The 20590-nt window shown below is 42.1% G+C and overlaps 1 protein-coding gene across 1 annotated transcript in view; it reads left to right on the forward strand.

The window, feature by feature from the left end:
• The window catches only part of l1camb (L1 cell adhesion molecule, paralog b), a 252651-nt gene that overhangs the window by 137544 nt on the left and 94517 nt on the right, over positions 1-20590 (forward strand). Inside the window, exon 3 of the mRNA XM_077225092.1 lies at positions 13608-13851. Coding sequence (XP_077081207.1) covers positions 13731-13851 — 121 coding nt within the window. The 5' untranslated portion in view covers positions 13608-13730. The remainder of the gene's footprint in view (positions 1-13607; positions 13852-20590) is intronic.

The raw sequence follows: 20590 nt of genomic DNA on the forward strand, positions 1-20590 counted from the left end.
TGGAAATATTTTTTTATATCATATGTTATAATTATGAAAATAATACTAGGGCATTTTTTTCACCACATTTTGAATTTTGGGTGCAATATTAATTCTGCTGGCATTTTGATAACATCTAATAGATGTAACCCCTGATAACATCTAACCCTGCTTTAAGAGAAACATAAAACACGACAAAACATTAACAATTTTCTATGTTGTTTTTTGTCATTGGAAAGAACGACATATTTGGCTTTAAAGCATGATTTAAAAAGAAATGTGGCAAATACAAAACATATGACATCATTAATTATCATTTGAATATTGACAACATTAAGCTACATTTGAAAACAAAATTGTGTATAAAGGCATGAACAATATTCTCGATTTAAAGATAGTCAAATTAACTATAACAAACAGGTTAAACAAGCCATAGCTTACTTTTAGACGTGGTGAATGAAGTTCGACTGTTCGAGGTTGTGATGGTCGTCCGATATCCCTTGCCAGTTATTATGCGTACAGCAAATCTTCTTGTATGAATATAGTCAATTTCTAGTGTTTATATCCAAAAAGAAACGATGCTGGGAGATGTTTTTGTATTTGGCGCGCTCACCGCAATGTATGTTTTTTCTGGGCTTGTGCAGTGTCACGCGATCGCGCAGAATCTGATGACTGACGTCAATGGTTCCGTTGCTTTCATTTTGTTCATCAATTGATGTTGCGATGATTAATGTATATCAAGTCATTCTCGAGTCATACAGTTCAAGTCAAGTCAAGTCTCAAGTCATTGGATCTCAAGTCAAAGTCAAGTCGAGTCATTTTCTTAATTTAGTCAAGCAAGTCTCAAGTCCTTAAATTTGCGACTCGAGTCTGACTCGAGTCAAGTCATGTGACTCGAGTCCCCCATCTCTGCAAAATATTTAACAACACCAAAGAACGTATATTGACAAGAAGTGAAAGCCAATAGAACTTTCCATTGCAACACCAGCGCCAGCAGCAGCGCTACGCTTCCGCCATTTTGGGGTGAAAGCGACTCGGCAGTCCACTAGTGTTGATGTGACATTTGAACCGAGGTGTCGGAGCTTGTGTCGAGAAAAAATGGGCGTGCCAGATGAAGCCGCGATTCGAGGCTTGTGTTGTTAACGTCAAAATGACGTGACTAATGACAAACGAGGCCTCGGTTTGTGTGGATACGTCATCGGTTCGGTCAGAGTGTCGCTACGGATAAAGGGGGTTCGAAACTCGCGCCACCTTGTGGGTGTTGTTAGGAGTAGTAGAAGCAGTAGTAGTGTCAGAGTCAAGGAACTATCATTGTTATTGTCATTATTGAGTCATATATGTGTTAGGGCTGTATATTATTATATAATATCAGGTTAGAATATGTATATTATTATTATTAATTATAGTAGCTATGGTTTTGTTTAATTCTTTCTTTATTAAACAATCTGCAGTGCAGTAACTACAAGCATCTCCTAGTTTTTTCCATGTCGGATTGTTTCCTTTTTCTCCCGTCATCTTACAACCCATCACTTAACACACAGTGACCTCTAGTGGTTTTCTCAGGAAACAACATAAACTGATATCATTACAAACAACATAAACGTCTCGGTTTGGGGCACCTTTCAAGGGAACTCGAGCTGCGTCAAACGCTGTGGGAACGCTAATACCCACGTCGCCATAGGAGCAAATGACCGTCATGTGGGAACTAGCGCACAGAGGACGAGAGCACCTGTGCCCCAGGAGTGGAACCTAAGTCCAATTCATAGAACTTAACAAATGTATGCGGTGAGGACCACCCAGCCGCATCACAAACATCACTTAGCGATACTCCTGACAACAATGCTTTAGAAGCAGCCATACTCCTAGTAGAGTGGGCCCGTACAGCCAAAGGTTAAGGCTGACCAGCCGACTCATAAGCAAGTGAGATGGCCTCAACCACCCACTTGCTCATTCTCTGTTTAGACGCAGGACACCCTTTCCTGGGTGGTCCAAAGCACACAAATAACTGTTCTGATTTCCTCCACAGGGCAGCTCTGTGGACGTAAGTGTCTAACGCCCTAACCGGGCAGAGAAGGTTAAGTTTCTCCTGATCTGATGACACAAAAGGAGGAGGACAGAAAGCCTGCAGCACTGTAGGTCTAACAGCATTAGTAGGGACCTTAGGGACATAACCTGGTCTAGGGTATAAAAAAGCCTTAACCATACCAGGCGAAAACTCCAGGCACGAGGGTGCAACCGACAGAGCCTGCAAATCTCCGATTCTCTTAAGTGAGGAAATTGCAAGCAGAAAAAGAGTTTTATAAGTGAGAAATTTCTCAGAAACTTCCTCAATAGGTTCAAAGGGGGCCAAAGAAAGGCCCTCTAGTACAATGGCCAAATTCCAAGTCGGCACCCTCATTCGAACTGCAGGCCTCAGCCTCAAAGTGCCACGAAGGAAGCGAGTTAAAAGTGGGTGTCTCCCAAGAGAAACTCCACTGAAAGGGACATGGTAAGCAGCTAGTGCCGCCACATACACCTTTAGTGTGGAGGGGGATAACCCTGCAGAGAAACGATCCTGCAGAAACTCCAGCACTGCACCCACTGGGCCGTTAACTGGGTCCTGCCGGTGTTCTGCACACCAAGAAGTGAAAAGTTTCCACTTCAGGGCATATAACTTCCTCGTGGACGGAGCTCTGGAGTGAAGGATGGTCTCAACAACCTCAGTTGAGAGACCAGATTCTATGAGCTGGGCCCCCTCAGAGGCCAAGCCCACAGTTTCCACAACTCTGGGCGGGGGTGAAATATCGTACCGCCCTCCTGAGAGAGTAGATCCCTCCTGATCGGAATCTCCAAGGGAGAGCCGTCCAGAAGAGATATTAGGTCCGCGAACCATACTCGGGCCGGCCAGAACGGGGCTACTAGAAGTAGGCTGACCCCGTCCCGGTGAACCCTCTCCAGAACTCCTGGTAGCAGAGCAACCGGGGGAAAAGCATACAGACGTGACCTCGGCCACGGCTGTACCAGAGCGTCCAACCCCAGAGGGGCTGGCTGACTGATGGAGAACCACAGATGACAGTGCGTTGTCTCCTTGGAAGCGAATAGGTCCACCTCGGCGCGACCGAAACTCAACCAAAGGAGCTCCACCACCTCGGGGTGGAGCCTCCATTCCCCCGGCCTCGGCCCCTGCCTCGACAGGGAGTCTGCTACCACATTCAAATAACCAGGAAGATACATAGCTCTCAGAGACCGTAACTTCCCCTGGGACCACAGGAGGATCTGACGGGCCAACTTGTAAAGTGGACGTGACCGCAGGCCCCCCTGATGATTTATATACGAGACCACCGACATGTTGTCTGACTGAACTAGCACATGATGACCTCTGAGGTCTGCTAGGAAGTGTTTCAAAGCTTGGAACACCGCCAACATCTCTAGACAATTTATATGCCATGATAGATGATGGTCCTGCCACAGACCTTGGGCTGGACGACCACTCATGACCGCCCCCCACCCTGTGAGGGAAGCATCCGTCGTTAGCGTTACGCGACGACAAAGAGCCCCCAACACAGGCCCTTTGGATAGGAACCAGGTTTCTTTCCACATGACCAGAGCACGAAGGCAGCGCCGCGTGACTTTGATCGTGCGGAGGGGATTTCCCCTCTGGGAGAATCCCTTGGTCCGGAGCCACCACTGCAGTGGTCTCATGTACAACAGGTCGCAAGGTATAACGTTGGACGCTGCTGCCATCAGACCCAACAGTCTCTGAAACTGTTTTACAGTGAGTAGCTGGCCTAGCTTTACTTGTTTCATAGCTGAAAGAATCGAAGCGATGCGGGTCGGAGAAAGTTGCGCCCGCATCGAGACCGAATCCCAAACGACGCCCAGAAAAGTGGTCTTCTGAGAAGGAGATAATACACTTTTCTTTGCGTTCAGCCTCAACCCCAACTTTCTTATATGAGCGAGAACCACATCTCGATGCTGAACCGCCATCTGCTCTGTTTGAGCTAAAATCAACCAATCGTCGATGTAATTGAGGATACGAATGCCCTGAAACCTCAGGGGCACTAAAGCTGCATCCATGCATTTCGTGAAAGTGCAGGGAGATAAAGCTAGGCCAAATGGAAGAACCTTGTACTGGTACGCCTCGCCCCCGAAGGCGAACCTCAGGAACTTCCTGTGTTGTGGAAGGATGGAAATATGGAAGTACGCGTCCTTCAGATCTATCGTGACAAACCAGTCCTCGGATCTGATTTGTGACACGATCTGCTTGATAGTGAGCATCTTGAATTTTAGCTTCCCTACCGAGCGATTCAACAGGCGCAGATCTAAAATTGGACGCAACCCCCCATCCTTCTTTGGAACGATGAAATATCGGCTGTAAAAACCTGACTCCAAACTGGGAGTAGGAACCCGTTCTATAGCCTCCTTTTGAAGGAGCGCTTTCACCTCTTGTTCCATTACCAGAGCCTGCTCGGGGCCCAACACTGTGGGCAGAACCCCTCTGAATTTTGGTGGACGACACCTGAATTGGATAGCACAACCCTTTTTTACTGTGTGCAGAACCCACTGAGATATTTTTGGAAGGCTTTTCCACTCTCTGCCAGAAATACTACTAAGGGTACCAGTCTCTCGAGACTGGCCTCTGGTGTAGCTTGAGCAGCAAACACAGCGCCCTGTAACGGCGCACCGGCAGGGAATGACTGGCTTAACTGCTCTGAGACCCTCCTCAGAGGGGGCGAGCGCCCCTCGGGAAAGCGCTCGCTGAGACCGTCTGTGTCCCGGCATGAAGGCGGGGTTGGCAGAACGGGCCCCTGAGGGCACCGAAGAAGAGCGGGCACCGTGTAATGTGGGTGGCGTCAGGACTTCTTCTTTGCCCGAAGCCTTCTTGGCCATAATAACTGTCCTCAGATCAGTTTTGCCAGAAGACTTCGGCTGAGAGTGCCGCGTCTGGTCCCACTGTTTGACACTCTGCTTCTGTTGCGCCCTATGTGAGGAGCTGACTGACGGCCTGGACTGCTACCGCCCAGCAGTACCGGGGACATGAATTTTAAGAGGCATAAATTTCTGAAACGCTGCCGACTGTTTCTTCTCTTCCTGAAATCTATTTTTTGACAGTATTGACAGAATCACCAAAAAGACCATGAGGAGAGAGCGGAGCGTCCAAAAGAAAAGCTTTGTCTTTTTCTTTCATGCCAGAGAGATTTAACCATAGATGCCTCTCTGCGGCCACCAGGGCTGCCAAAGTACGGCCCATTAGCTTGGCCGACTCCTTGGTGGCGCGCAGAGATAAATCTGCAGCCTGACGCAGTTCGCGAACTACGTCAGTGCTGACCTCTTGAGTGTCACTCACATCCTTTAATAAGTCAGCCTGGTATGCCTGCAAGATGGACATCGTGTACAGGCACGCCGAGGCTTGACCGGCCGCCGAATACGCCTTACCCACTAAAGCTGATGTACTTCTAAGAGGCTTAGAGGGTAAAAGTGGTGCTTTAAAAGAAGATGCAGCTTCAGCAGAAAGATGACTAGCAAGCGCCTCTTCTGCTTTGGGCATCGCCCCATAACCATGAGATTTTGCCCCCACAATGTTTGAATAAGTGGACGTTTGAGGGCTAAAAACACGATAAGAGACCGGCTTTTTCCATGATCTCGAAACCTCTGTGTGGAGATCAGGGAAGAAGGGCAAGCACCGGCGTGGAGGTTGAGAACGGGAAGGCAAAAATCTTTCATCTAATTTAGATTTTTCTCTAGACTCCTGCCTAACTGCTGGCCACTCGATGCTTAACTTAGAAACAGCACGAGTGAGCACCTCCATAAGCTCCTCACTTTCGGGAGAGCGAGATGGCGAATCATCGACATCTCCCGCATCCAGACTAACAACATCCAGATCCTCAGAACTGGATAGTTGCAGTACTGGGGCCTCAGTTCGCTCAAAGAGTGATCGGCGGGAGCGGAGCGTTCTAAGAGGCAAACGCTCGCAATGCTCACAAAAAGCCCCCTCGAGAGCTGACTGGGCATGCTGCACTCCCAAACAAACAACACATAAGCTGTGTGTATCCCCGCCCGTTAAATAGCGCGAGCAGGGAGGAACACACTTCTTAAATTGTTGTTCCCTCGCCATTGTCTCTCAATATAACATATATATATATATATAGTTTTTTTGAAATAGTGAAACTCCTGCTGAGTGACAGACAAAAACACTTGAGACAGATTCACATATAGCGCTTACTGAAGGCATAGAAGCTGTCGCGCTTGTGTTTTGGGGGTGCTTTATAGTTTCCAGGTCGATGACGTCACCCGCCTATGACGTTCCGTCTCTCCATTGGACTGATTCCATACGTGCTTCATTACGCACAACGCAGGGGCGTTCCCACAGCTTGACGCAGCTCGAGTTCCCTTGAAAGGGAACTGATATCATTACATCCCCCTTTCTTTAAAGAAAACATTAAACAGTAAAATAATGTTTTCCTATATGTCCAAATTTGCATTCAGTACAACATCTTAACTCAAAATTTGTATACACCTATCAAACTAATGGTATATTGTTACACTAAAACAAAATTACTTTTTCATTGCTATAACTTTGAGCAATTTCTCACAAATCCAGTCTCTCAGGTTTTCTAATTTGTCTTGCAGATCTTCTAAGTTTAACTGTATGACTGTTTGATGTTTGACTGTCTGTGTTTGAATTAGTGTCACATTCATCACTTGCAGACAATGCAGTCGACTCAGATTCAGGATTGCTTTGATTCAAGACTTGTGACTCTTTCTCAGTCTTCAACAAATCAAGTCTGTTTCTTCGGAGAATTTGTCCATCATTTGTTTTCACCTGAAAAGATCTCGGAGCTACTTCTTGCATGACCACAGCTTTCTTGCTCCAGTTCTCATAATTTCTGATTCTTACAACATCATCCATCATCAATGGTTGCAAATGTTTTGCAGCTCTGTCATAATAGAACTTCTGCTTTTCTTTCAGTTGGTTAAACTTCTGTTTTAACTTCACATGTTTTCTTTGCTGTGAACAACATGGCAATGTAGTACGAAGTTTTCGGTTCATCAGAATTTCAGCTGGAGCCATACCACATTCCATTGGAGATGTTCTGTAGTTGAGCAAAGCGAGGTACGGATCAGACTCACTATCTGCAGCTTTCTTCAGCAGTTGCTTGAGAATATGAACACCTTTCTCAGCCTTGCCATTTGATTGGGCATATTCTGGACTCGAGGTAACATGTTTGAAGTCATATTGCACTGAGAAATCTTGCCACTCTTTGCTACTAAAGCATGGACCATTGTCACTCATGACAGTTTGTGGTATTCCATGTCTCGCAAAAATTGATTTTGCATGTGTTATCACACACCTTGTGGACATGTTAGAAAGTAAGGCTAGTTCAGGGTAATTTGAGTAATAATCAATTATCACTAAATAATTATTACCTTTCAGATGGAAGAGATCCATTCCAACTTTGTCCCAGGCTAATGTTGGGAAGTCTGGTATCATCATTGGTTCTTTGATCTGCTTGCTTCTGAATTTCTGACATTTTCACACCTTTTCGCCAGATTCTCAATGTCTTTGTTCATCCCAGGCCAGAAGACTGTGTCTCTTGCTCTCCTTTTACACTTTACACATGAATCCTGCTTAACATGTCTTGCCTTAAACTTTGTGGAATTACAATTCTGTTTTGTTTCAAAAGCATTCCATCCACTACGCTCAGATCACCCCTGACTTCACGATATTTTGAAGATTCACCCATTGGCCATCCATTATGCATGTTGTCAACAACAGCTTGCAGTTCAGGATCTTTTCTGGTTTCTTGTGCTATCAGCTTTGACTTTTCATCTGATACAGGAAACGCAGTACGAACCATGTTGACATGTATCTCTACATCATCTTCTGTTGTACTCACACAATTTCCTGTCGGTGCTCTCGAAAGTGTATCTGCCATCACCAGGTATTTGCCAGGCATGTACACCAACTCAAAATCATACCTTTGCAACTTCATCATCAGCCTTTGAATCCTTGGTGTCATCTCCGTCAGATTCTTCTTCACTATTGCAATCAATGGACGATGATCTATTTCTGCCACGAAAGTAGGAAGACCATACACATAGCTATGAAACTTTTCCATCCCAAAAACTAATCCCAAACACTCTTTTTCAATTTGTGCATATCTGCACTCAGAATCAGTCATGGATCTACTCGCATATGCTACTGGCTTCCAAACCTCATCATCAGCTTGCAATAGAACAGCACCAAGACCATTTTTTGATGCATCAGTGGACACTTCAGTTTTCTTTGTGGGATCAAAGAATTGCAGTACAGGTGCGGATGTCAATGTTACTTTCAACTGCTGCCACTCAATCTCATGTTCGTCTGTCCACTTAAAGTCTGATGTCTTTTGTAAGAGTTGCCGTATGTGTGATGTTCTTGCAGAAAGATTCGGAATGAACTTTCCGATGTAATTCACCATGCCCATTACTCGTTGTACACCTTTTTTGTCAGTGGGACTTTCCATTTCAATTATGGCCTTGATCTTCTCGCTGTCTGGCTGTATTCCTTGATTTGATAGCTTATCTCCAAGAAACACCAGTTCTTGCACTCCAAACTGACATTTGTTTTTGTTGAGCTTCAATCCACTCACTTTTATTTTCTGCAACACGTCAGTCAGTCTTCTATTGTGCTCTTGCAGTGAAGATCCCCAAATGATGATGTCATCAATATATACTCTGACTCCTTCAAGCCCTTCGATGATATTCTCCGTCGCTCGATGAAATATTTCTGATGCAGAGACAATTCCAAAAGGTAGTCTGAGGAACGAATATCTACCAAATGGAGTATTGAAGGTGCAGTACTTTGAACTGTCCTCGTCCAGACGTATTTGCCAAAATCCTTGTGAAGCATCAAGCTTTGTAAAGTATTTGGCACCTGACATTTCACTCATTATTTCTTCACGTTTCGGTATCTGAAAGTGTTCACGCCTTATATTATCATTTAGATCTTTTGGATCCATGCATACTCTTAACTCTCCATTCTTTTTTTTCACACACACCATGGAATTCACCCAGTCTGTTGGCTCTTCGACTCTTTTGATTACCCCAAGTGTGATCATCCTGTCTAGCTCTTTTTTTAGACGATCTTTGAGAGGTGCAGGAACTCGACGAGCAGAATGCACTACAGGATGCGCATTTTCTTTCAACTGGATCTTGTAAACATAAGGAAAACACCAAACCCTTTGAAGACGTCTGTAAAATTTTCCATTATGTCATCCACAGAATCACTTGTACTCACCACTGAGCAGTCTTGGTTGATGTGATACACCCTTTTGACAAGATTCAGGTTTTCACATGCTTTGTCACCTAGCGGAGATTCTAGCCCTTCACCCACAACAGAGAACAGCAGGTGGTGCACTTTCTCTTTCACCGTTACTTTCAGTTTACATACGCCAAGAGAGTCAATGATTTGTCCATTATAGTCTTTGAGAAGTATCGACTTTTTCCTTACTTTAGGTTTTTCTTTCATCCTTTTGATGTCTGTCATGCTGATTAGATTTGCTTTTGCACCAGTGTCAAGCTTGAAAACAACCAGAGTTCCATTGATCTCTAGCGGTGTTCTCCATTTGTCACTTCTGTCAGCACCCTCTTGATTTTGTACATGCTCTGTTAACTTTTCAGTTTTTTCAGAATCCTGTGTTTCTTGGCAATTAACCATGCCGACGAAGAAGGTATCGCTGAGGTTAGTTTCCTCTATCATCTTGACAGATCTCTCTTTTTGTCTCATTTTCCCTTTGGAGAAGCATTGTTTTGCAAAATGATTTTTACCATTACACTTCACACAGTGCTTTCCGAAAGCTGGACATTGCTTAGGTTGATGTTCTGTACCACAACGTTTGCAATTGTGCACATCATCCGTCTGTTTTACAGCTTTAGACATGTATCGCTTTCCTTTGAATGACACTGCACCGATTACAGCATCTGAGCTCGTAGACACGCTTTTCGGCATCATTTCACAAAATGTTTTCACATGCAGCTGAGCAAGTTCACTGGCTTGACAAATTTTGATTGATTCATGCAACGTGAGCTCTGTTTCTCTCAGTAAGCGTTGTCTTACTTTCGCATCACTTATGCCAAACACAATCTGATCTCGTATCATCGAGTCAGTCAGCTGATCAAAATTGCATTTCTTCGCTTTGAGCCTCAGGTCAGTTAGGAAGTTATCAAAAGTTTCAAGCGGTTGTTGCACACGTGAACGAAATATATATCTTTCATACGTTTCATTCTTCTTCGGTGAACAGTGAGCAGTAAATTTATCTAGCACATCGCAAGCTTGTTTTTATCCTCATCCTCAGTAAAGACGAAGGTGTTATACACTTCAATAGCCTGTGGACCAGCAATCGTCAACAATAGAGCAACCTTACGTGCTTCTGGCTTCGTGTCCATTCCGATGGCTGCCATGTATAGCTCAAATTGCCGCCTGAAACTGCGCCAGTTGCAATCAACATTGCCTGTGAGCTTCAAATTCTCCGGTGGTCTCAAAGTATCCATCTTGACGCTTTCACAACAGGTAGTCTTCGGATGATTTCACTCCTGGTACCATGTTTTGTTTAATTATTTCTTTATTAAACAATCTGCAGTGCAGTAACTACAAGCATCTCCCTGTTTTTTCCATGTCGGATTGTTTCCTTTTTCTCCCGTCATCTTACAACCCATCACTTAACACACAGTGACCTCTAGTGGTTTTCTCAGGAAACAACATAAACTGATATCATTACAAAAAATATAAACTGATATCATTACAGCTATATTATAGTCTTGTTATATTAATGAGATAAGATTATTTGGATTTTTGGATCTGGGCTGCTTTTTGTTTTGGATCGCCCTTTTGGATTTGTTTGCTTTTTGCGACTCTTCCTTTCTCCTGGTAATGGAGCCGCTAGAAAGAGGAGATCCTCCCCTGTCTGGGCTCAACAGAACCATCAGTATCCTCATTTATACCAACTGGCACTGGCATTTTTATGTTCCTCTGCATCCTCTGTTCCTTGTGAAAGGATATTTTCCAAGGCTGGAGAGGTTTTGTCTAAGAAGAGGAATCATCTAAACCCCAACACACTTGAAAAAATTCTGTTTCTCAATAAAAGTCTATTGTAATCCTTCCTTCACCCACCCCGAACTGCAGTGTTGCAGTTTGCTCCTCTATATCCCAGTCCCATAATCACAACACTGCACTAACACTAGTAACAGTTCACTGCACAAAACCCCCCGGAAACAATTCCTAACTTTTTCCCACCCCAGACTGTTCTGTTGCAGTTTACTTTATTACACTCCCTCCACCATAAGCACTGCACTCAACACAGTGTCACTTTTGTTGTTCACTATCCAAACAATTTATGAATAATTAATTAACTGTGTGTGTGACAGTTGTCTCTGCACAAGTAAATTTAGACAGAGAAAGATAGGCTACATAATTATTTCATACCCAGGCAATGGACAAATGTCTGCTCAGGTCTTTTTATTATTGCAAATGAAAGGTTACAGACATTAACAGTGAGAAGAAAATAAATAAATGAAACAGAACGGGGTGGGTAACTTAGTGGCTTTATATGGACATCATAAGTCTGCTCAGGTCATTGGTCCAGAATTAATTAATTTGTCTGCTACTTCTTTGCACAGTAGCTAGGTGTCACTAGTGAGCAATGCTGAATGAAGCTTCGAGTAATGAACCTTTGGGTGAAGCAATGGGCTGCGAGGTCTCAGTGGTTCAGGAAGCCTCATTTTGCCATCACTAGTGTTGATGTGTCGTTCGCAAACGAGCCGCTCTAAAAGCCGATTCTTTGAAAAGAGCCGGACTTCCCTCACTATCCACTAGCTTTTTGCTGTCGCTATTGTAATATCAGCTGCTTTGTAATTTTTTTTTAAAAGTACATTAAAGATAAAATCCAAACTGAATGATGACAACACAGAATAAAGTACAATCACTAGACTAGTGATCATCAAATCCCTTTTAACAGTTTATTTCACAGACTTAGACAAGTTTTCTACTTTTTTCCACAAAACCTTTAGTATTAGCATTACAAACACTGAATTAATACCAACATATAACAGTTAAGTAAAGGACATGCTATATCAGATAATTCGGAATGTTGGACAATAAATATATATAACAGCGATAGAATAGCTTTAGATTCAACTGTTGTTGTTGTAGTTGTTGTTGTTGTTATTTTTTTTTGCAGTACTATCTTATATTAGTGACCGTTATATCAAGACTATGTAAACAAAAAAACACAGCCACTGTCCATCATATTCTATAAGATCATCATGTTTGTAGCATGATCCAGGGGATTAAAACGTAAAAAATATATTTCAGGCCTTGTGGAGTTGGTAACTAATAATAGTAATAAATGTGTAAAGTAAACCGAAGCGCCACCTAGTGGCTGTTTCCAAAAAAGCATCAGAGTTTCGCCTCTTGTTCTTCTATACTCTTTGCAATACTGCTAAATGACCATACAAACATGACATATCAATTAATAGAAATCAATATTAGAAGAATAAATTAAATAAAATATTAAAGAATAATTTCCAGAATTCAAAATAATTAAAGAAATATAACAAATGATCATAACAAAGGGAGATATTTTAAGTGAAATTAATAAATAAATAAATATATCACCCGTCACACACACACACACACACACACACACACACACACACACACACACACATATATATATATATATATATATATATATATATATATATATATATATATATATATATATATATATATATACATATGTATACACACTGATTGTACATGAGCATGTTTTTACATCCTTTAGGATCTTTATCACTTGAAACACAAAGCTGATTATATTGTGTGTGTGTGTGTGTGTGTGTGTGTGTGTGTGTGTGTGTGTGTGTGTGTGTGTGTGTGTGTGTGTGTGTGTGTGTGTGTGTGTCTGAGAGATATTCAGACCCTTAATTCAAAGTGACTTTATCAAACATTCCTCTGCAGAATAATGTAATAATTTGGTTACACATTATGTTGATGGACGTTGGAAAAATATTGCTAACACAAAAACCTAAAATTCTCGGGACAGCAGTATGTGTCCAAATTTTAATCTTAACCGTTCGATTTAATCAGAAACGATCTTAAAACAGGACTTTACTTTTAAAACACCGAACTTACCCTTTAAGAGTTATTATTACTTATAATGATTTCGTTAATAACTTGACAGCACTTAAATGTGTATTCTTTCAAGTTAAAGAACAATGTTTGTGTGATTTCTATTTTTCACCTTTATCAGGCAAAAAAAAAAAATGGCTGGTAAAAAGTTACTGTGGCAGGTGGATTTTTAAATGCCACCGTGGCTGGTGGTCAAAAAAGTTAACTTCAGGCCCTGTGTCCCATACTCAGAATCTGTTCTCGGTATTTCATTCATCCAAGTGCACACACACAGCAGTGAGTGCTAAACACACACCCACACACACCATGAACACACTCGGAGGTTAGTGTCTTGCTCACGGGCACCTCAGTTGTGGGTATTGTTCTGTAATCGGTTCTTTTTTGTTCTTTTCTTTTTGCTGTTTTTATTCCTCTATTGTCCATTCTGGAACTGATGGGTCAGGGTTGATTTTCTCCATGTGTTTGTGTCTATATACAGAAGAAGTGTGCCGTCAGACGTGACCCTGATCTCCAGCCTTCTCTCAGTCTGTGTGTTACTCTGGTGGAGTGTGTCGGGACCCACGTGTGTGTTTTCATGCATCGGCTGCTGGTTTGATGCACGATGCCTCCCGCACAGCGTCAGCCGGCAGGAAGAAGAGGGCAGAACAGGACACATCTTCATCTGCTGCTCCTCTTCCTCAGTGTGCTACAAACACAGGGATACATTCAGATCCCTCCGGATTGTAAGTACCTTCCCATCTGGACTTTAAACCTCATTCAGAAAGACTGCATTTACTTAGTCGAACTTTTAGCAGTTATTCCTCTAGTGCAGCTTCACACTTCTTGATACAGAATTATGTATTTGGTGGTATCTTGATACATACTTTTTATCAAACTTATATTTGGTCAAAAAACCTAATTAACTAACCGTGTCAAAAAGTTTCATTCACTAACCGTGCATATGAACAAATTTGTGTGTGAAATCTGCATAGACAGTAAAAGAAAGCACTCACTTCCTGATGGCTGAGCGACTGCAGGCTCAAACTGAGCTTGACCACGGACATGTGATGTGAGCCTGTCTGACAGCTTTAAATCTTCTACTAGCTGTGCCACATACCGAATTATTTCCAATTCCTCAAAAACGTTGTTGAAATATTTTGTCCCGTTGCTTTTATGGACTCTCTATCTATGGGCTTCTCCTTGACTTCATGCCTCTATGTCCCCCCGATTGCCTCACAGACAGTAAAAGATTGCTGTGAGCTTCTATACGGTAATTTCTCTACTGTGCGACAGAGAATCGCGTGGTTATGACGAAATCGTTAGCCTATTTTTACAAAAACGGCTTCTACGGGTCGATACAACGTAAGATAACGCAGGATACAAAGTAATGGAGCCTTTTATACATTGTCGTATTTCTTTAGAAATAAATAATGGACAAATGAAGTCTTTGGATGCCTCAGATGTAAAGTTATTCGCTGTCAGTGCCACGCTTCAGTTTCCGGCTGATGGATTACCCCCTTGGAAATCTGCATGCCTCCATTTTAAGCCTGGGTCACACCAAGCCGACTTCAAAGAACTAGTGGGGACGAAAGCCAACGTTGCTGTTGCCTCGCATCGGCTGCGTCTGGACCAGAAAGCTGCGCTTAAACACAAAGCACAGACGACAGCCAACTCCAAACTAGCATGTGCACTCTGCGCCTGCGTGTAGCAATTAACTATATCAGCAGGTATCAATAGTCTAGATCCCATTTCCAAGCACTGCATCGCTGACGGCCCCAGATTGAACATTCATTACTTGTTAAAACATCACACTCTTACTCAATGTGGAACAACTGAGCATCATTAGAAAGATTGAAGACTCCAGCTTCGATATTTGACCACTGTTTATAATAAAACTGGTTTGCAGTGACATTAATTTCTTAATTTATGCCAGGAGTGCAAAATAATTAATCTGTAACGTTCGTTATTTTGAATAGAAATCATCATTTATAAAGCAGTCATTCACGTCCTCTCCGGTTTATTTGTGTTCACATACATGCAATATACAGCATCCGCCAGGGCTATTAGTCCAACGGTGTGCATATTTGGAGAAATAATGATTAATTATCACATGTTTGTAAAATACAGAATAACATTTCTATTCATGTTCCACTGAATTATGCGATCTGAAGAGCTCAAACAGCAAACATAGCCAGCTCTGTCTCCTCTTCCTGATTTGAGTCAGTTATGATCTCAGCGCTCGCTCATTCGCTGTACAGCTGTCAATCATCTCACGTGATGCAATGTGACCATAATCCTGCCCTTCTGCATGACGCGGTCCTGTTTACTTCCTCATTCTAACCTCTGTTGTAACAAAGCTAAAGTAACATCTCTTCACCTGAAACAAAAAGATAATAAATGCACGTTTTTAATATGTGTGGTTTGTTTGTGATATTTGTGCGATTTGGGGTATTTTCATATGAATAAAGAATGTTTACAGTATAGGGAATGTGAAGGTACGTCACGCAGTGTTGCATTATGGGACGTGGGCGCCATGTTTACAGGCATGATCTCTGTTTACCTTTGGTATAATAGTGGGTGTGTTTGGCTAAAACGAGGTAAAATTGGAGAAGTTGAAAGAAAAAGAGAAGGGACCCAACCGGGAGAAACTAAATGCCACTGCCAAAAAACTTTATTTGGACAAACTGTCCACGATAAACAACGTTGATACATTTTATTTAGTTTGGTGTTCGTTTTAGTAGCCTATGCTAAGTTGATTACCAATGTACATAATGTTGCAAATTGTAGCCTCTTTTTCCTATTTGTAGTGGAGATGAGTGGTACCCGGTGGGGTCTTCTGCTGTTGTAGCCCATCCGCCTCAAGGTTGTGCATGTTGTGGCTTCACAAATGCTTTGCTGCATTCCTCGGTTGTAACGAGTGGTTATTTCAGTCAAAGTTGCTCTTCTATCAGCTTGAATCAGTCGGCCCATTCTCCTCTGACCTCTAGCATCAACAAGGCATTTTCGCCCACAGGACTGCCGCATACTGGATGTTTTTCCCTTTTCACACCATTCTTTGTAACCCTAGAAATGGTTGTGCGTGAAAATCCCAGTAACTGAGCAGATTGTGAAATACTCAGACCGGCCCGTCTGGCACCAACAACCATGCCACGCTCAAAATTGCTTAAATCACCTTTCTTTCCCATTCTGACATTCAGTTTGGAGTTCAGGAGATTGTCTTGACCAGGACCACACCCCTAAATGCATTGAAGCAACTTGCATGTGATTGGTTGATTCGATAATTGCATTAATGAGAAATAATGTGTTCCTAATAATCCTTTAGGTGAGTGTACAATACACAACCTCTTGCTTTGAACAACTTTTAACAAACGTAGTATGCAGTGGAGGACAGTAACTAAATAAAGTTTTTCCTCCTGATTGCGGCAACCGACGCGATCCGGCTCTTCTCGTCAGCTCCTCGACCTGCTTCCCTTGTTGTTTTTCCAAGAAGGAAAGCTGAAAAAAACGTATTCCGTTGTTTAGTTTCCTCCCTGAACGATCGCGTGCCCTGCTATGGCAGTTCTTGATTAAGAAGCACTGACCAACCATATCGACGTTTATTGAAATTTCCAAAGAAAATCCAAACACAGCCTCCAACACACAAATTCAAATACAGCGGGATAGGGCGCGATCCTGTAAACATGGTGGCGAACCCATAATGCAACACGGCATGACGTCACCTTCACATTCCCTGTGCATGCTAGGTAAGGATAGCATATAGCTTCATATAAAATGCTAAATATAACATATTTTTAAAAAAAATTTGACTTGAAACCATTTTAAACCGCGACCAGAATATGATACAAATACTCGATGGTGTTTTAAAGTGAGCTTTAAGTAAAAGTGTAATATTAATCAATTAAATTGTGTCATGTAGATTGATGCTACTTGTTGTGCTAATGCACCTGCTACAGGAGCTTTTCTATTCCATAATATATATGTTTTGTTAAATAATTCACATATTCAAGTTTCAAGAATAGTTATTTTTAGTTTTCTAGAAAGACTTAAGATAATAGGTGGTTTATTCATGTATAGTGGGATGACATGGGTGTAAGTTAGATGGCAAACATAATGCCAGAATAAAGGCTATAATGGCTGAATTCAAACAAAAGAATATGGATACAAGAATTATGAAGATTAAGTCTCATACCGGCAGATGTGTGAAATGTTTGTCGATTTACATCAATAGAGCATGAATGGTCCAGTTCTCCTCGCCAGACATTAGTCAAAGACTGTAAATGGGTGTTTACAGGGGAATAAAAAATGTGATAAGCAGCCTTATCTAAAACTTCTCCAAAGCCTCCCCTGACATGGTCTTGCAATAGGCTTCATAAAACGCATCATTTTAGAGATATCATCCTCAGATTTGAAATGATGCATGACAACAATTGTGGCTACACTTTAGTTGTGGTTATAAGTTGCAATCCTACATTCACATAATATTTTAATACATTTAATAAATACATTATTAATATTTGTTGTTTTTGTTTTTATGTTTGAGCTTATATATCTCAATATTAATAACAGTTTGATCAATGTTGAGTCTTGAATTGGAAACTCTCAAGTGTTGGCCTTCTAAATATATGTGTGTTATGTGTCTATTCAGAATGGCTTATGAGCAGAAACCTTTTTATTTTGGTTATGTCATGAATGCATTACTTGCCGAAATTGAGGCTGACTAGTAAGGGGATGTTCGTCATTCAAAAGGAGAAATCTAAACAAGCATATACGAGATGTACGCAGATATAATAAAAGGCAACAAAGCAGCGCTTGCTTACCATTTTGAATATCAGTTATGTTGATAACTTTCTGCATTCTAAGCAAACTCGTGTTGTTATGAAAATATTCACGTTTTGGAAAGCTCAGGTAGGATAACAGGATGACTTCTGTCAGTCCCGTCTTGACTTACTTGTTCGCTAAACTGAAGAGTTCCCACTATCACCAACGGCCCCCTGATGCCGATTCATAATGATGAATAGGGCAAACTGCCACCAACGTGAGCCCAACGAGAGCCAACGTATGGAACTAGTCCTAGTAGTGTGGAACAAAAACTAGTCCGACAGATGCTCTCGTTGGCTGACGGCTGACCATCGGCTTGGTGTGTCCCGGCCTTAAACAAAATCATGATTTATCAAGAACATTCATACTAAAATTATTTAATTACGACAAAATATAGGAATGACTAAAACCACACATATGCAAAAACACACTCTGGGTGGCCTTATAGATGTGTAAAATTGTAACAGGTGCAAACTTAAAGACGAAAGAGAGCAGGATCCAATTGGAGATGATTTATTAGATATAACCCACACAACATCATTGTGACGTTCCAGATCCGGCCCACGTGGAAAGATGATCTGGCCCACATGCAGTGTGGCATGACGGCCCTTGCGTGGCTCACTCCTGTTTGCCAGATCTGGGCCACAAGCAGGCCATAGCAATGCCAAATGTCAGCCAAGAGCAAAGAAATAAACCAGAACTGGACCTTATCTGAGCCACAAAATCTGTGTATATTAAATATGGAGTCATCTCAGCCTTAATAAGCCTGTTAACAAGCAGAATCACATTAAACCTCTCAAGATCTCAGCAGAGGAGGATTAAACAACTCCACAAACAGCATTACCAGCTTCACTTATTATTAACCAGACTGACTATGTTTCTGTTAGACATATACAGAAGTTCTTATTGAGAATTAACAAAGGTTCAACTCTAATGTGTTTATTTGAAGTCACCATAACGGTGATTAGTATTTCCATTAGTTGGGCTCTAATCTCGTATTATATCTTTTGTCTTTTTTGGCTGCTGTGAAAGTGTGTGTGTCAAACACATTTGCAGCTGCAAAGAAAGCTAAATGAAATGAGATCAGGTGATGATGGTTACCTGTTCATGGTTTTAAAATCATATGAATCTATCAACTGCATCATGCCATTAATACATTTAGATTATAAAGCCTGTGTTACTGCAGCATGAGATTCAGCAGTATTATGACTTTCAGTTAAAAGATTTTAACAAACATGAGCACAAAAAAACTGACACACACAGATATCAACAATCAGCATATGGATCCTCCTCTGCTGAGATCTTGAGAGATTTAATGTTATTTTATTTTACCTTCAGTTGATTTTATCTAAGGCTGTGGCTGAAGTCAGTGTTGGTTCTTGTGTTTCTGTTCTTCTCTTTTTCTATTCTCTTCTTTCCTTAAGTGATTTTGCTTGTTAACATGCTTAATAAGGCTGAGATGACTCCATATTTAATATACACAGATTTTGTGGCTCAGATATGGTCCAGTTCTGGTTTATTTCTTTGCTCTTGGAAATTGAGCAAAGGAAATTGGCTCTTTTTTCAAAATTTCAAGGAAATGACAATGGTGTCATAATGCTGCATTCACATGCTATTAGGACTTATTGTAAATATGAGTTTCCTAGTCGGAAATTGAACATGAACGCCCTCGCAAATTGTATTTACCACTGGGAAGCAAGGAAATCATTTTGAGCAGAGCAAGATTTTGAGCAAGATTCCCTTTTTGTTTTTGTTCCTCTGACTGCAAAATAACGTCACAGTCAATCTTAAGTAAGTTCAGTGATGTTTCATTTTTGTTGTTAAAAGTTATTAATTTAGTTATTTCTTTTTAAAAAATATGCTACTCTGGCCCTCCTCATAAAGACTGTGAATCTAGGATCAGGCCTCCGGGGTGGTGGGGCTGGAATCTTACGGTGCCCGCTTCTCCTCTGTGCTCTCAGGGTACCATTGTGCCAACCCTCTCACCTCTGATGTTCAGGGTGCAGCAGTTTCCAGTGAGTGTGGTCCAGTCTCTGCCCAGGAATTTTGTGGAACTGGGAGGCACACTCGCTCTGAGGAGAAGTATGTTCAGTTGTCCTCTGCTGGGGAACCATTTCAGGGCACCAGGCATATTACTCAACCTACACTAGAGGTCAGGTTCGAGAGTCTGATATCTCTTTAGACTATTTAGCAGAGGGGCAATTTCTGCCAATTGTGTCTCTGTGAGTTTTGCAACTTAAGAGGGCCTGATGCAAAGTGCTCAGGCCTCTGAGGGCAGGCCCGTTAAGGGAGAAATGTCTCACAACCAATTATATGGTGCCCGTTTCTCCTTGATGCCCTCAGGGGACCGTTATGACAACCCTGCCACCCTTGGTGCTTCGGGGCGCAGAGGTTTCCAGTGAGTTCAGGTCTTAGTGTACGGCCAGGGACGTTGCAGCACTGAGAGGCTCGTATCCTCTGAGAAGATTACTAGAGCAGCCAGTTTGGTTGTTCCCTGCCAGTTAACGGTTTCAGGGCGCAGAGTTGACTACTCGCAATACACCAGACGCCAGTCTCGAGATACTGGTTCCCTTAGACCATCTTGCAACGTAGGAGCTTATGGCAAATGTGTCTCAGTGGGTCCTGCAGATTGTAGAGAGAGTCTACGGAATTCAGTAACATTTC

The sequence above is a fragment of the Siphateles boraxobius genome, unplaced genomic scaffold, assembly GCF_051911475.1.
Source record: "Siphateles boraxobius isolate OS27281-9 unplaced genomic scaffold, OSU_SipBor_1 99, whole genome shotgun sequence".
NCBI lineage: Eukaryota > Metazoa > Chordata > Actinopteri > Cypriniformes > Leuciscidae > Siphateles > Siphateles boraxobius.